The sequence below is a fragment of the Mastacembelus armatus genome, chromosome 20, assembly GCF_900324485.2.
Source record: "Mastacembelus armatus chromosome 20, fMasArm1.2, whole genome shotgun sequence".
Classification (NCBI taxonomy): domain Eukaryota; kingdom Metazoa; phylum Chordata; class Actinopteri; order Synbranchiformes; family Mastacembelidae; genus Mastacembelus; species Mastacembelus armatus.
Window position 1 is genome coordinate 3,836,547 of NC_046652.1, and position 18,093 is coordinate 3,854,639.

Sequence of the window (18,093 nt, forward strand, 5' to 3'; positions counted from 1 at the left end):
TGTGCTGTGCATTTATTGTAAACAAGAACTACACATTTGATTAAGTTTTAAAACAAAAGCAGAGGAAAACAGCATTTTACTTAGCTAAATGAAAGAATCTGAGCTAAAGCTGAGCTACCTCCCCACAGCTACATTTAAAGATATGATAACCAGTGTTAAGTCTGGTTCCTCTCCCTCACATTCAGGCTCAGACTCTGTATAGTGTGTTGTGTTTCCAGCTGCAGCCATTACACAAGGTATTTATCGACCAATCTTGCATTATTCATTAGGTCCTATTGTAAGCCAATCAAAATAGATGCTCATTAATAATGTACATATTATGTTAATAACTGTCAAAATAGCTGCTATGTGACAGAGGGCAATCTAGGCAGTGTAAAGATAGATTTTTAAGAAATCAGATTTTGGTGAATAAGATGTCACAGATATATTAAAACACAATGTTTTTTAAAAAATTGTCAAAAAAGGCCATACTATACCATCTCTTTAACAAATCTGGGTACTTTACTAAGCAGATACAAAATGGAATTGACTTTACACATCACAGCCCGCTCATGTCTTAAACATTGCCTACCAGGGAGCTTAACACATACACACAGATACAGGTAGGTTCATCACTTATACAGATACCTCTGGCAGCTAGCCCACACTAACAGGACTATTCTTAACCCTGTTTTTGGATTGTGTGTGTGAGTTTGTGTATGTGTGGTATGTGTTTATGTCAGTCATCTGGAGAACCGCCCAGTAGGGTTTGGACCACTGAAGAGCCACAGAACACATCAGTCAGATGTGGGACTGAGAAATCAAGTAGATTAGAGAGCAGAGTTATAACGTTAACAGGTGGATAAACATACAAGTGGTCAACATATGACAACTGGACTCATAATACCACTGGCCCTCTCTCTTTATGTCTCACTGCTTCTCTTTCACACAGTCATATTCTGCCAAGTGAACTTATGCCTCTTTAACTGTGAGAAATAGTTTTCTGGATGCTGTACAAACCAAACTGTTTTTCATGAGGTTCACTCTGGCTTTTGTCTAATCTCTAAATATTTTGGATTGTAGTTAAATTATTAAAACATTTGCAGACCTGGCTGTACTGCTTTTGATAAGAGTCAATTTGCAAGATAGGACATTTATTCGGACCCAGTAGTGTTGCATATATGTTCAATTTACAAGCAGTTCTTTCACGACTGCAACATACTGTTAGTGACATTTAAAAATGTCCACATTGCTTCTGTATGTAATTGTAGGTTTTGGGTAGTTATCAAACACTCATCAGGCTTCATTGTAAACAAGCCTCTAGCATCATCTGAGTCAGACTCAAGTACAAGAAAACATCTCACTGCTTGAACTTTGTCTGCCCTCTAGTGGTGGCACAGGAAAATTGCATCATATTCATGCTATGACGTAATTAAGTTTATGTGCTTAAATGGCTGTGTGAAGTTGTTACCAGGAACTAAATGGCAAAAATGCCATGTAAGATACAGCTTAAGTGTCTACGATAAGGCTTGTTTTCAGTCATTGTGCTAATTATTTTATTAGCACAAATTTACAAACATGTAAACAGTCACAAACTGCAACTCATCTTGGTAGTGTAGAAATTCTTGTTCCTTACTCAGACTTAATGGTTCTCTGAAGAATTCAATTATTCAGGGTTGATGAATCACCTTGGTTTAATTCATTCCAGCATGGACAGAAAACTGTTAGCGTTTTCTCACACACATCTCCAAACTCCATGCATTTATACTTTGTCACACAGCAGAGGGAGGTCCCACCTCCTGCTAGCTTGCTTGATTAAAAGAAATCAGATGCATTATCCCAAATGGTTTTTGCTCATCCAAAACTCCTTTTTTTTTGTCACCACAGGCTGATAAGGCCATAAACCCCACCTTGTCTATTCAGCTTCTCCTAGACAGTAAAACTATAAACTTCAATAGTCAACATCTCCCGAGTAGTTAATCAATAAAACATTGATGTAATGATGATCTCAATTATTTCTTCAGTGAAATACTGTTTAAATGCCCCTCTTATACATGATGCCACAACAGTAATAGGGACAGTAATAACGCTCTTCCACAAACACTGACACACACATACTGAACATCTCTCAACCAATGTGTCTCATTTCTCTTTATCCATCTTTTTTATACCAGCCATTTTCCTTGTTATTTTCTGTCTGTCTCTTTAGTTTGACAGCTGATTATCATAAGGGCTCTATAGAGGCTTGTGGCTGTTCCAGTAGATAAGGTGACAAACTGATACTGACTTGTTTTGTCTTTGGTCCTGGTTTATGGTGCACACTAACACACTATGGATGTGGTGTGCATGTTTGTTTGTATGCATTCATACATGCATGCAAAAGATTAATTTGGTGAACTTTTCTGTTGTCTTTAATTATTTACGTGTAGGTTCCAGCAGATCCCTGTGACCCTCAATCGGAATAAGTTGGTATAGATAATGGATGAATGGATAATTTAATTTGAATCTTTTATATTTTATTCATAAAATAATGGATGACGATGATTTAAAAAAAAAATCTAACCTATGTGTACGTCTATGATGCGTTTCCTAAATGAAAGCTCTCTTTTCAGCATTTCTAAACGTACACATGACTGAATTTCATTTTCCAAACTTTACCTGGTTCACAAAGCTTCCTAGAACACAGTTCACAGGGAAGTGTCGTGTTTCCTTAGTGGTAGTATGCACTGACACATTTCTGTCTTTGGAGTCGAGGCTTGTTCCCATGCACACTTCCAAACAGATTTGACAGCTGTCCTTCTCATTAGCGTGCTTGTTCTCTCTCACTTACATAAACCCACCTCCCACCCACATCCTTTTTTATCTGGGCTCCTTTTTTTTCCCTCTCTAATATTACTTGCACATGCTTCCTGTGTGATTTACTTGCATACATTTACTATTTTGACTTAAGACAGCCTCCATAGCTCCACATATAGCTGTGCTCGGAAGGCAAAACTGTGGTAGCTCAAGGGATTTCCAGTGAAAGGCAATATTCTTTGTAGACTATGCAAATAGTCTACTAGTGAAGATATTTTGGATTAAACAGACATTTCAGCAGGCAAGATTAACTTCTACAATGCTTCCCCAGGTAACCTCAGCTTTGATTTGATATGCTAGAAAGAAATAATACTCTAGTATGTAACATAATGCTTAATGTTTTTACAATAACACAACACGATCTAACTTAAATGTACATGAAGTCTGAAATAATTGCTTTATTTAACATCTGTTTAATATACATCACCTTGTCATATTCAGTGCATTCATTCAGCAGCCATATAGAGCTTTATAAAATTCTGTTATTCAATAGCACAGTAATATACTAAATTCATGTTGCACCTTTTCACTCTGGGCTGTGGCTAAGGGGCAATAGACTAAAGTGATGGGGACTTGTGGGTTTGTTTCGCATGGTACCTAATGCAAATATTTCAACCCTATTCACTTACAGTCTACCCAATCCCAGCACAAGTAGGCATGAGTTGACACTGCTTCATTTGGTCATATTGTAACTCATGTATGTGTGTGTGCTTATCACAGGAGCGACAGCGTCTAGAGACCATTTTGTCCTTATGTTCAGAGCTGGGTCGGGCTGAGAGTGATGGAGGTGGCATGGTTACAAGTCCTACTTCAGCTGTGGCAGATCTCCAAAAAATCAACCAGGAGCTCGAGAAGCTCCAGCTAAATGATGATGAGGATGACACACCATCTGTCTTTTCGGACTCATCGGCTGTTATTGAATCAACAGGGAATGGACACCTGACCTCCCCTCTCTCAGAGAATGGTTATTATGACGATGATGATCTACAGGTACGACAGAGGTACAGAAGTGGTCACCATGATAATAGAGCAGAATCACCTGCCATCAGCTTGCGAAACTTCACCTCTCCACCCTCTCCACATACACAGAGGACCAATGAGGTATGAATGATACTACTTCTCTTGAATATTATTTCTCCATGCTATTCGAAGATTAAGAGTGACAGAGAAAACTCCTTTTAATACATGGGAAGTATTAACATACATCATCTTCCCATGCACATATGGGAAATATTTACAGTCTGTTTATTAGATTAGGACAGGCTAAGTGTTACTATTTAGATTTGACAGCTGGTTTCCTTTGTGTGGGTGTCTGTGTGTGCTGTTTGCTGTTAAAAACATTTTTACTAACAAAAGGAGGTATTTTGGGTAAACAACTCCATAAAGGAAGAAGAGGTGAAAGAAGACTTTTCACAAATAATTATGTTGGCACACATATTCCAATAAATGTGACATTATTTTTATTAGTATTGTCATTATTGGTTCTGATGAAGCTTTAACAACATAATAGATTGAACAATATTTCAGTCTATAACTTTGTTGATGATATTATCAGGCTCTAGATGATGCAGCTCATTGCCGCAGACATGATATCAGGCCTTCAGAGGAGGAAGTAAGGCGAGTGGAAGAGGAGAGGATTCAAGTGCTGAACAACATTGAGGAGCTGGAGCAAAAAATCAAAGAGCTGGACAACCAAATGGAGGAATCTGCCTGTGAGGTAGGCAGAGAAGAGAGAAGGATTGACTGTGATATCCAAGTTATGAACTCATTTAGTTTTATCTTAAGTCTACTAATTTATATTTTAAAAAAGTAAAAAATTATTTTAAAAATTCAACATGTTTCAGGTGAAAAGCACTTATTATTAAATGTTGGTATTTATTTATATGTTTTAATAACAATAAGGATAAACCAGGAATATCAATCACTGCAAACTTATTGGTGTTTCTTTTTCAAGGTGGAGGTTGAGCGAGCTCTGGTGGAAGCTGAGCAGGAGTCAGAGGGAGCTGCTCTCCAGCAGGAAAAAGATGCTCTGGAATCGCTTCACAACAAGATGGCCGACCTAGAGACCAAGTCCCAACAGGAAAAAAAGAAGGTATTTAACCATTCTGTCGTTGTGAAACAATGAAACTGAAAGGGATCCTTCTCACAGATTCAAAATGGCTGACATGAAACAAGAGCCTGGTAATACACCTTTGGACCAAAAATCAGAAGACACTTGAAATGAAAATACCATTAATTCAGAGACAAAGGTGTTTGGATATATTGTATCTGCATATTGTAGGAAATGATAAAAGAACTGGTAAGTGATATTATTATAATGCACAGGAGAGAAACCACTTTTACCACATCATCTTCAAACATACACAGTAATCATTGGTTTTAACGAGAAACTTCCTTTCCCAGTGTGTATACTATGATTGCCTGTGCTACTGAAAATACAGACACTGCTCAGAGACTCTCATACATTTGAGGGTCATGTGACTAACTGGTAGGTGCTAATCCCACTCATACTGTATCCGGTCCAAATATATATCGGCTAATATTGCCCAGGATATAGAGGTCACAAAGTGCACACACACACACATTATGCACACTGCTGCAGGAGAACGGTGTATGTGTGTGTGTGTGTCTGCCTACTTATGCCTCTACATGGTATCACTGACAGTGTGAGAGATGTCAGTGGATAAATGGATCGAATTTTTAGTGTGTGTGCATGTTTGCGTGCACATGCTTTGATTCGGCAATGGGACTTTGGCCTCACTTTGAAATTTCCATGAATACCACAGTTGGTTGATAGTGATGCAGAAACAAAATGATAGTTGGATAAGTGTGGCCCTGAATGTGGATCCTTGTTTAACAGAGCAGGTGAAGTTGAGTGCTTGTACAGAGTTTGGGTGTCCGTGTATGTTTTTGTGTTCATAGAGAGGACCAATAATGTTTTAGTTAACCCTTTCCTGAGCCAATTATTCTGCTTCCTCTCCTGAGCCTCACCCATCACTCCTTACCCTAATCATTTCCATTCAAAGAAACAGTGAAAAATGGCAGGAGACCAAGCTCATCATACTGTTCATACAACCTTCCAGTCTGAGTTTTTACTCAGTCCCTCCCTGTTCTTCATCATTTTGGTAGCTTTCTCACCATCCCCGCCCTCTAGGCTGACCTTTCTGAACCTGATTGCCGTAGTAACTAACTGTGGCTCCCCACTCCAACTAACGCTGCCATCCTCTCTCTGTCCTGCGTGCGTGTTTGTGTGTGTGCCTTTGTATTTATATGTACACATAAACAAACGTGTACATGTTGTATGCGACCTTGTGTGGGCACATGTGTGCGTATGTGTGTATATTTGTGTGTGTATGTCAGGCGTGTGAGTTGCTGCAGGCAGAAAGGGGCAGATTAGAGAGGTTGGCTCAAATTGTGTGTGAGCAGCGCTCCCAACTGGACAGCTGCCCCGAAGCCACCAAGGAGCCCCTGCAGGAGCAGCTAGCCAGGGTCAGTACACACACACACACACACACACACACACACACACACCTCCCATACAAATGCACAGGACGATATGCACTTCAGTGTGTAAACCCATGGATCTATGTGCAGGCAAAACACAATGTGCAGGCAAGCATACAAACAAAAATACTTAACTTGAGAAATTCAACAGCTATGTATTCAAACACTGATAGAAGCAAACCAGGAAAAAAACATATGTGTGTGTACAGTCGCCATGGACAGGTGTTTGCATGAACAGTTGCATATGAATAGAAAGACATGGGATGCCCTCAGACTTGACCATGCATGTGAACATGCACTCATTTCTCTTCCTTCACCCCACAGCCACCATTTGATCTTTTCTTGGTTGATGTTCTCTTTACTCTCTGCCTATCTCTTTTGGTTTCTATGTCTGCACAACTCTTTATTTCATCAGAACAGTTGAGCTTGTAAGAGTATGAAGTATATCAAAGAAAAGGTTTTTAGACTGGTTTGTCCAGAAATACATTAACATTTGGTCACTAGGTGTATTCTTTGTGTTTGGCACCTAACAACATGTTAAAGGACATTGCTTTTAAATGGTCTATATTCTGCGGAAACGCTTACAGTTTGTTACATGTTGCATGTTTTCACAGCTACTGGTGATTCACTGGTGTAGTTGTCTGCATGAATGTTGAATGCTGAGTTAGTGATCTGTGTCAGTCTCTGTATTATGGTATAAGAAGGTACTTTGTGATTGTCAATTGTTTGCATATTTTTGCATAACAGTTTTCACAATGCACATAAACAGCAGTTCATCTTGCACTATAGGGCAGAATTCTCATAATTAAAACCTTCAATTAAGTTGTCAATTTTCAAATTGAAGAAATTGTTTCAGGTTTTATATGTGAGGTTATAATAAACCTTTCTATGCACACACAATGTTGTCTTCCCTATGGGTGTGTATTATAAAGTTGTGTCTGGATACATATTCTTTCCTCTTAATGTGCTCATTCTCTGTGTGTATCTGTCAGGACTGTGAGGTGCTTGAAGCAGAGACGAAACATTTTGAGGACCTGGAGTTTCAGCAGCTTGAGAGAGAGAGTAGGCAGGACGAGGAGAAAGAGACCCATACCCAGCAGCTTCTCCGGGAAATTGCAGACTACCAGCGCAGCACAGTCACTCGCAAGGTAAGGGATATGTCTTACAATCAAACCTGGCAAAAAAAACTGTATACAGTACAATATTAAGTTAATGTGGTGCTTTATAAGTGAGCTAGAAACTTTTTCCTTCAGGAGCGACTGTTAACTCTGAAGAAGCAGGCAGTACAGATTACCCAGCAGGCTCAGCGAGAGAAGGAGAGCTTCTTGAAAGAGAGAAGCAACCTTGAATTTATGCTGCAAGGGGTAAGATGATATCCATGTGTATGCACATGACATTGCATCTGTGAATAAATGATTTATTTTGTTTTTAACACTGCTTTTTTCCTTTGTCCTTTAGGAGAAGGAAAACCTTGCCACGCTGGAAAGAAAATATGCTGACCTCACTGGTGGACGGGGCTATACTCTACGGGAGGTAGGTTGGATTGACAGGTGTCAGATAAAATAAATAAAAACTCCTCTTTCATCTCTGTGAGATTACTGAAGGAGACAGGGCCTTAATAGTTTTATTGGCTGGGGTTTCATCCTTTGCTTGCTAGGATACAGCCTCTCTAGCTGATGTGTGTCAGACTTTTAATGGTTTTCGCCATGACACCACATCTGCCACAATTTTCTACTCCTTCAGTCAACTTGTGTGACCTCTCAAACCCTTCTTCCTTCTATTTTTCTCAAGAATACCAAGGTACTTTCTCCTCCTTGATGCGTCATGATTTGTTGTAATCACCAATCCCTGTGATGCAGGAGTAGACAGTGTTACAGGAATTTTAGCAGAGACCTATCTTCTTAATTGTATGCAGAGCTTATACTCACTTATTAATACTGTGGTAACCTTGAATGTCTGTTGCCTTGTCTCATCCACTCAGTGGATAACATTAATGTGTTTCTAAGTGATAACACTTTCATGTATCCATGTATTCACAGCCTGTTTTTGCTTTGAAACTGCTAAAATCAGCATTGAATCCTGCAACATTCTAACAACTAATTTACAGAGATTGACATAATATCTTAATATGGCTGACTCACTTTATGCTTTGCTTCACCTTTTCTCTCTCCCACATTTCTCGATGTGATACTTTCCAGGGCTATGTCACAGTTAGTGAAATCAGTGAGCTTTACTCACACCTTGGGGTGGACCTTAAACCCACCCCTGCCCCTGCTCTGGACAATACCTCTCCTGAGTTCAAGGCAAACCCCTGCCCTGGTGATGACACCCCCAAACCACCGGAGGATGAGGTGTGTGTAGTGGTGTGAAGAACTTGCATGTGTAATTAAGTACACAGATGCAGATAATGCAAAGAGTATGCTTGTGACTGTTATTTCCACACTGAATCCTCTTTTTCTTTTACACAATTTCCTGATCATATCTCTCTCTTTTTTTTTTAAGCTTTGTCATTCTTCCTCACCTGCCGACTTTCGCTCCTCTTCCTCCTCCTCTTCTTCTTCTTCTTCCCATATAAATCCACGCCCACTCCCCAAAATTCCCTCTGTACATTGGCCAGAGAACATGGTCTCATATCGAGACCCCTCTCCCCTCCCCGACTCCCCCCCTCCTCCCCTTCCTGTTAAAAAATATCATCACCGACACAAGCAGGTAAAGTGTGGGTCACACACAGAATCAGCTTTTGTGTGTCTGCTTCTATGTGACAAAACACATTGTGTATAACCTGATGCACCTCGTTGTTTACTTTGAAAGGTTAACCAGAAGAGATAAATAATAATCCATTTATTTTCTGGTCTTGTACACCATTGAAATTAGATTTTTCTTTTTAAAGGTTTAAAAGGTTAATTATTCAACATGGCTTGATGAGCCATAGTTTACTTTTGTTAATACCACTGGATAGAACCAAAGTTATTTTACTACCTTTTCCTTAAAGTAGGACACTGTTACAGTGACTCTTTTTTTTTTTTTGTATATTTATTATGTGTGTTGTGTTTAATCAGCATTTCCGTTTGCTGGAGGAGAGAAAGAGGTCTGGGAAAGATGGTGGGTCACATCTAAGTGATACCTTACCCAGGAAGAAAACCATCCCCACTGTGACACCCCAATTTACAAGTGCAACACTTGGACGCAGCTTCCCTAGCAAGGTACACACAGGCAGTATATAGATGCTCATGATATGTATGTAATAAATATTAATCTATAAGAAATGACAAATCAGCAGAAAGAATGTCACAAATGTTCTTAAAACTGATAATTGCTTTATTATTTATTATTTGAATATGTAGTGTATATATTGTGTAATTTTGAACTTGTGAACCAGGGGTTTACTAAAACATGCTTTGTCTCTTCTTGGTCCATCATAGTCCCATCAGCCTCTGGTGCAGAGCACAAGTTGTGGTAGCATTCTTCCAAGAATTTTCTCTTTACTCGGCAAAGAAACTGATTCTCGTCATCTGCATAAAGGTACACACAAACATGCACAAATCATCCACAAACAGTCTCAGTTGAAACTATAGATGCAAAGAGAACATATGTAGATAGACAAATATGTGGCAATACGTGTAGTTTCACTTACATAGTTTCACTTTATCTGTTAGTTCTCTCTCTTATTTATGTCCCACAAACACACACACATACACATCTCTGTGTTGTCACATGAAAATACACCTTATATGGTAACATTATCCCTGTTCAGGATTTTGTGTGTGGGTGTGCACCTCATTGTGTTTTGTTAAATTACACTGTTTCGCTGATTTGTTTATCTGTTGGTGGAGATAGAGGAGGAATGTCAGTGGAAGAGGGCTGCTGCATCAAGTGGTGTGGAGTGGTGTGTGATTATTCAACTGTGGCTTAAAGAACATTTTCTCTAGTTGCTTGTTTAAGTATGAACAAATTTTTAAATTGTTAAGTTGCTGAAAGCCGTGCATTTATCATTTGTTACAAAAAGTGTAGATGTCTTAGATCACATACTACGTTCAGCCAGCCGTATCCTTACATCCCATCTGTTCACTCATAATAGAACATAATCCTTTTGCTGCCTGTTTATATCTTTGCTTACAAGTGGTTGTGAACCCAGATTTAGCTGAGGATGTGCCTTATTTCCATGTCAGATTTGTGGTTTTGGATAAAAATTTGAGTGAATGTAATGTCAGTGTATTTATGTGCAGATCAGTCAGTTTAATGACTTAGGATTTTAATATATTTTTAGAATGTTGTGTGCTGTTGTGTTGTAATTGTATTATTTTCTTCACATATCTTGTCCCTCAGTCCCTTTGGTCCCTTGATTTGACTCATCAAATGGGTGGTTCTGCTGCAGTGAGCAGATGGTATCAAGTTTTGTGTGTTTCTTCCTGTACCCAGAGGCTGAGTTAGTGTCTCTTCAAAGGCTCTTTGCCATTATATTACCATCATTCCTTCTTTTAGTTCTAAGGACATCATTTTTTTCCAGAGACCTTCAGACTGCTTAAACTGCTTTTAGGATTCTGTTGTACTGCATGCGCTCACTAGTCCACTATTTGGACATAGTTTTAACAAAGGAAGATACACCATTTAGGTTTGAGCGTATTCTTCACTGAATATATAAAAGCGTATTTTACCGTGGCGGGGCATTGTGATCCAAAATCGAGGCCGTCTGGGCAAACTGTTGTCCCAGAGGAAGTGACATCTACAGGTACAACACAGATGTGCATACGTAAGTAGAGTAAGTCATTTTATTTGTTGCAAAATCTGATGTTCTTTTCTTTTTTCTCTGTGTTTCTAGGCCAGTCTGGAATCCGAGCATCTTCCCAGACCAATGTCTACCTTGATGCCTTTGGGTATCGTGACAACCAGGCCTTTGACACAATGAGTGTGGACAGCACCGACTCTATTGAAACCAGCATCTCCGCTTGCTCACCTGACAATGTCTCCAGGTATGTTTTACTTTGTTTTGTATGTGTTGTTTGTATGCAATCAGATTCCTGTGGATATTATAGAAGTAATAGAAGACATTAATAGAAATAACAGAAACAAACTAAATGAAGCCTGTCAGTGTTTCTTACTTGTGTAAAATGTGATTAGACTAAATATTTTTATGACAGTGTGAACTGATGACAAAAACCTTTTTCTCATTGCTTCTTCACAGTGATTTGAAAAAGGTCTTTAAAAAAACTGACAGATTAACAATGACCAAATAGGTTAAAAAGCCCAAATATGGCAAGAGGCAAAGAGAAAATCAGAAACAGTGAAACACAAAAATGTCCTGTGTTCATAATAATAAATATTTGATGCTAGCAATTGGAGGATTGACAACAAAGAAGTAATAGAAAATGAGTTAATGTAAAACGTGTGTGGAGAGATTTCCCGCCTTTTGATGGACCCTCTTTGTGGAGTAGGTTGTGTATAACTTTGTATTATATGCGTTGGGGGGAACTCTTGGTTAGTGTTCTTGGGGTCAGGTTACGGTAGACGAAAGTTTTGCGTATGCTCAATGTGAACCCCCTCAGGTTCAAATGAACTGAGCGAACCTGGTTGTATGGAGGTATATTTGGGGGTCCAGCCCCCCATCTGGACTAAAGAATGTCTGCTTGCTTTACTTCTCTTCTTTTTACATTGGCGGCATCTGTCCTTGGTCCTCCCCCCTTGTTGTACTGAATGGTATGGTCTTGTTTCTGCACATAGATTTTTGCTCAATCCCAAACCATTTGCAGATTGACTGTCTGCATTGTAAGTGTTCCTGAAGCAGACCGCCTCTCTGCTCCTCAGTATGGCTCCAGGTGGACTGTGTTATACTCGCAGGATTGGAAGAAGTGTGGTGGAACGTATTTCAGTGCTGGACAAAACACTAGTTTTGCTATAACTGGATTTTTTTTGTCATCTTGTCAATGATTCTGGAGATAAAAGTTTGGTACAAGTCCTCAAATATAGTAAATAGTTTTGAACTGGACTGGCTTTGACAATGAGTGTGATTCCCTCTTATCAACAGAGGTAAGAGAAAAAAAAAAGGATGACAAGAAGGGAAAAGATGGATGTTACAATGAGGCGAGAGCTAGGTGGGATTCCATGTGCAAGTACTAAAACATGACAAACACTGCAATTAAGTATAATGATTTAATCCAGTCTGTCATATTTCATTGGCAAGTTGGATAGCATGCTGGTGTTCATCTCTGCCCAGGTACTTTTTTATTATGAACATTAATGATAATGAAAATATTAACCTCTTGTTAAAGTATTTAACTTTTACCAAACTTAGTGATGTTCATAAATTGACTGTATCCAGCTCAAACGGTGTCATGTTGCTGAGCGTGATTTGTGGTGTTAATTTGACATCTGGAAACAGTTGAAACAGAAATATGAAAAAAAAATACCAGAGTGCGGGAAATATTTTCTTTTCTCTGGCTTTGTGTTTTTTTCCTCTTTCTTTTCATGCCAAATCCTTCACTCCCTTCCTTCCTGATTTGTTTAATGTGTGCCACTCATCTTGACAATGTTGTGACATCATCACAGGCCAGCCCTGGGCACCATTTCCTTCTGGTTCCTGATCAGGGAATTTATGTGTCTTTACTTGTATTCCTCATGTTGTGGGGACATAACTCTGTTTACAGTTAAGCTTAAGGTTAGAATATGATTAGTTTGGGGTTAAAGGTTAGGGTAAAGATTAGGAAAATAGTGGTTAGGGTTCAGGTTAAGTCTCCAGAAAATAAAGGTAAGTCCATGCAATGTTCTCTGAAGTGGAGGAAACACAGTCTGTGTGTTCATCAAATGAAAATGGGGAAAATGAAGCAAATTGGACACAGAAATACTGGTTTACATAACAGACCTAGCTAGAAATCCTTGCTTTGTGATATCAGTTAGTAATCAGTAATCAGTAGGAATTTGTGTCATGTGTAGACCGTTTGCAAGACTTGGAGACCTGAAGCCAGTTTTAAACTAGAGACAGACAGTGACACAGCAGAGAGTCAGAAACATAGAGAGTCAGAGAGAAGAAAGAGAATTGCTCTCATCTGAAGATTGCCTTGACATTTTGGTTTCCTTTCCTAATGGGTTACCACTTTGTTTATGTGATAGTGTGTGTGTGTGTGTGTGTGTGTGTGTGTGTGTGTGTGTGCAATCAGTTAATACTTAGGATTCTTCTCTGGGGAATGGAGCCTTTAGACTAGAGCCTAAACAATATCCTATTTTCTCAAAGCTGATACAGGGTAGGGATATCTGGAAAACAAGCCGGGCAGTAGTGCTCGAGGACCAGGGTTAGTCTCACTCTAGAACCTTGCTCTGGAGTGAGACAGTGTATTTTACCACAATCTCAGTAATAGCTTTTAGTACTAAGCTCAGTAAATCTAAATAGTACTGTGGTACTCACCTGAGATGTTCAGAGAAGGTAATACATAAAAACACACACAAAGAAAAGTCAGAGTGGATTAGCATTTAGTGGAATAACTTAGTAGATGCTGAGCTCTGTTATCCTTTCATTATATTTTTCTATGTGTTTTCCATGACTCTATGTCAGATGGTTGACTGTAGAGAAAGAGAAGCTGCTTCTGTAATTTTTTTTTATCGATGTTGTACTGTATGTGTATGTGTGTTGCAGTGCCAGTACATCAAATATGGCCAAACTAGAGGAGATGGAGCGTTTGCTGAGGGAGGCTCACGCAGAGAAGAGCCGCCTCCTTGAACACAAGGTGAATACAAAAAAATAAAAATCATAACCACAGTAATTTCATGGTCTGTTTTCATTCTCTTTCATGGTAGACAGTCAGTATTGTAAAGCTATTATGAATATGACAAGGGTAAAGACTGTAGTTTGCAGAAAAGCTTGAAGATTCAGAGACACTTCTTTGGTAAAATTCTACAGAAATTGCAGAATTCCCATTCTATGAAACATTGCTTTATTTCCTCAGTTATTTCTATAGTTTATATGTGTGTTTTAAGACTTTGTGACTATTTTAATTATACTCAGGAGCGAGAGATGGAGGTTCGTAAACAGGCACTGGAGGAGGAGAGGAGAAGAAGGGAAGAACTGGAGAAAAAGCTACAAGAGGAGACGAGCAGACGCCAGAAACTCATTGACCGTGAGGTGAAACTGCGAGAGAAACAGAGGGCACAGGTAGGAAAGAAAAACAGGAGAGGAGCAGGTTTTTCATCAGCTTTAGATTCTTAATGAGTTAACCCAACTGGATTATATAAACACAAAGAAAGTTGAAATAAATATATTTCAATACAACTGTATAATTCTAAATATCATTGTCATTACTTCAACCAATTCTCTCATTTTCAGTTAATCCAATGACTCTTTTCCCTCCAGTCTCGGCCATTAACGCGGTACCTACCAGTAAGAAAGGATGATTTTGATTTGCGGTCTCACATCGAGTCAGCTGGCCACAGTGCAGACACATGCTTCCACCTGTCTATCTCTGAAAAGACCTGTCGAGGCTACTTGGTCAAAATGGGAGGGAAAATCAAAACCTGGAAGAAACGCTGGTTTGTGTTTGATCGTAATCGACGCACACTCTCCTACTATGCAGGTAAATCATTGAAATTATTGATAAAGGCAAAATTGCACTGATATAAATAAGCAAACAGAGAATATGTGCACGGAGCATTTATGTATATAAGAAGCAGGTATGAAGTATGTTACACACATTTAAGTTTAATATCTTATCTAGATTTTACACGCGTTTTAGAATACAGTATAAATAAAACTTCGTTATTATAATAAATGTATGCACATTTATATGTATGTATTTCATTTATAAATTTAATATCTTTTGTAGACAAGCATGAAGCCAAGCTGAAAGGAGTCATTTACTTCCAAGCTATTGAGGAAGTATATTATGATCACTTGAAAAATGCACATAAGGTATGTTGACATCTTAGTGTAATCACACCACCTCTTGAACAGTAATTTATGATCTTCTTATTTAATATCCTCACATTAGCTGTTTTTTTCATGCAATATTATATATTTCCTACCTTCCCCTTCTTTTTGTTTGTTTCTTTTCTTCTTTTTTTGCACAACATCATCACTTCCTTCACCTTCTCCCACAGAGCCCTAACCCATCGCTGACCTTCAGTGTAAAGACTCATGACAGAGTCTACTACATGGTTGCCCCCTCTCCTGAGGCCATGAGGATCTGGATGGATGTAATTGTCACGGGTGCTGAGGGATACACCCAGTTCATGGTGTAGTGACGGGGTTACGGCAGCAGGATTACAGCTCTTTGTGGCTTTAAAGACTCTTTTCTGTTCCTTTTGTGTTTTTGGACTGGTCTGTCTGGGTTGATACTATTGCCATATATGTTGAAGAATAAACAAAATTTCTGTTGTGAGGCCAGAAATTTGAGTTACTCAACATAACTTTTTCATCTGGTTAATTTACAGGGTGCAACTGTATGTGGAGCATTGAAATTGCAGCCATAAATCAACAGTAGTAATGGAACAATGGTAAATTAAATAGGAAATAAAATATAATTTTTGGCAATCTGGTTCAATCTTAGAGCTCTAATGAAGTAGGACATCAATATATCTGAAATGTGCTATGGTGACTGGTGCTATGGTGACTTGTGATCAAGTTTTCCATTGGTTTAATTAATGTCAGATGTGTTATTATAATTTCAGACTGGTCCATGTGTACAGAATAATTAATGCATATTAGCAAAAGTAGTTAAAATTGAAAATACATTTGATCAACTTTTTTATCTTAATTTAATTTTGCACATCATTACTGTGGCATTCTCAGGTATTAATTGTGTTTATCATGTGTGAATTCATACAAGTGCTACAGAAGTGCCTGCTTTTGTACACATCTATTTACTCCAGTGTCGGTCCAAGGTGCTAATTCATATATACTGAACGACAGTAATAATTTTGGCAACACCCAAATATGAAAGCCTTTATTTTGGGTGTAATTATACCTTAAAATTATTTTTCATGGTGGGTTTACAATAGTGTCACAAGAGGCTTAAAAAAGAAGCTGAAAAAACAGTCACAACAAAATTAGCATCCAATCTAAAGTTAACTCTAAGTTACTTAGAGTTAAGTAAGTGAAAGGAATAACTTACATACTTTTAATATGGCACAGAATGATGCCATTTGTACATTTTGTTTCAGAGTTGTGACCTTTTGAACAATTATTTCAGTTGCGATTCATTATCAAGTCAAGGATCCTGTTTGTGCCTTTTCATTATATATTCTGATATTATATTGACATGCCTATTATCTATATCTTTGGGGCTATTTGTATCTCTACACTAAATATCAGACTGTCTGTTGTTTAGAATTGATTATGGTGTCAGTCAGACAAAATCTATGGTACATGAACACGCAAGTCTTTAGTAATAGAAAGTGATTAAGTGTAGCTTTGGTCCACTAGCTTTCGTCGCACTGTTTTTATTACCACTAATTTATCTGTACGTGTTGGTTTTCTACAAAAGCTGTTACAGTGTAAATCTCCATGAGCTTTCATATATGTTATATTACAGTAATGTTACTGTATGTGTCATTAAATTGCATGTGCCTTTCATATTGTTGATTTTCTAAGTAGTCGACCAAATATATAAAAACCAGATGAGGTGACAGTCAACTTTGATAAGTAAAGAAATGCTTAAAAAGTATCAAATCACTTACAAAAGCATAAGAAGTTTTTGAGGTGTTAAATGTACTATCTATTTTCATATATTAATATTATATTTTACATTACATTCATTTGTTTTTACCTGCTGCTGCTGATAAACAAGTATTTCTTTTATACTATGCTTAATAAAATTACCTGTTCCAGGAAATGTTAATTGACAAAGATGTCTATTCTCTCATTTTATTTATTTTATTTTACTCGTGGAAATTTAACCTGCTATTTTGCAAAACATTTTTCTTCTTCTTACTTCCAATAATAATTACATGAAGATGGAGCACCGCTATGTGGCCTAAGGTGGGTACTGTCTGACAACCCCGGATATCAAGTCTATTATACTTTATACTGTGCATTGTTAGTACATAACGGAGAGATGCAGTGAAATCTTGCAGTAAAGACCATGAGTAATGAACTCAGTATTAAAGTAAGTTATTCCTCTTTCAACGATTAGACAGTGTCTTATACTAGCAGCTGTACCACATTTATTGCTCTACGTTTTGTTTTTTAAAATTAAATCTTTATTTGAAAAAGGGTGAGTTGGTGGTTCGTCTACGTATAATCCACAACGAAATGTAGCTTCGTTTATAAAAGGCTAGTCCAGACCAGATTTTCACCAGTGGGTTTTGTGGAGGCGGCACAGACACGTCTTGTGGTCGCGCTTGTGTTTTACCCATAATGCACTCCGAACGCAAAATGACTCTGAAGCGCCAAAGAACTGACAATAAATTGCTGTGTGACGTGACAATCCCCGACATAACACACTACACTACATTAGAAACAATGTCTCCGACAAAGCCAGTAAAAAAGATGGAGTGAAGAAAACTTACACACCCTTAGTTAACCGTATATGTGGACAAGGGCCTATTAATATCACGTGATTAACCGACATGCATTGGTTGGTCCGAAGGCAGTGGGGTCACAAATGAATGCTACAGTCAGTTGCACCTAGTGCGAAAACTTACCTGTCTCTCCTTCCTTCCTCACTGTCGGACATTGACCAACCTTTTGCATTACACTACCAGCTGTTTGTGTCAAGGCTGATACAGCCACAACTGACCTCATACTTGTGCAGACATGTTGTCATAAGCTAC

General features: G+C 38.3%; 1 protein-coding gene across 4 annotated transcripts in view; it reads left to right on the top strand.

The window, feature by feature from the left end:
• Positions 1–17,143, top strand: part of phldb2b (pleckstrin homology-like domain, family B, member 2b) — a 37,436-nt gene extending 20,293 nt beyond the window's left edge. Inside the window, exons 9-24 of one of the 4 annotated variants that reach the window (XM_026292139.1) lie at positions 3,556–3,936; positions 4,391–4,552; positions 4,790–4,927; positions 6,196–6,324; positions 7,332–7,487; positions 7,593–7,703; positions 7,798–7,872; positions 8,538–8,690; positions 9,399–9,542; positions 9,762–9,861; positions 11,159–11,309; positions 13,964–14,054; positions 14,333–14,479; positions 14,678–14,897; positions 15,147–15,232; positions 15,421–17,143. In XM_026292139.1, the coding sequence (XP_026147924.1) occupies positions 3,556–3,936; positions 4,391–4,552; positions 4,790–4,927; positions 6,196–6,324; positions 7,332–7,487; positions 7,593–7,703; positions 7,798–7,872; positions 8,538–8,690; positions 9,399–9,542; positions 9,762–9,861; positions 11,159–11,309; positions 13,964–14,054; positions 14,333–14,479; positions 14,678–14,897; positions 15,147–15,232; positions 15,421–15,561 (2,385 nt within the window). In that variant the 3' untranslated portion in view covers positions 15,562–17,143. Of the gene's footprint in view, positions 1–3,555; positions 3,937–4,390; positions 4,553–4,789; positions 4,928–6,195; positions 6,325–7,331; positions 7,488–7,592; positions 7,704–7,797; positions 7,873–8,537; positions 8,691–8,841; positions 9,365–9,398; positions 9,543–9,761; positions 9,862–11,158; positions 11,310–13,963; positions 14,055–14,332; positions 14,480–14,677; positions 14,898–15,146; positions 15,233–15,420 lie in introns of those variants that run through there. The other 3 variants (XM_026292141.1, XM_026292140.1, XM_026292142.1) reach the window with 3 other exon arrangements.
• The last annotated feature ends 950 nt before the right edge of the window (positions 17,144–18,093 follow it).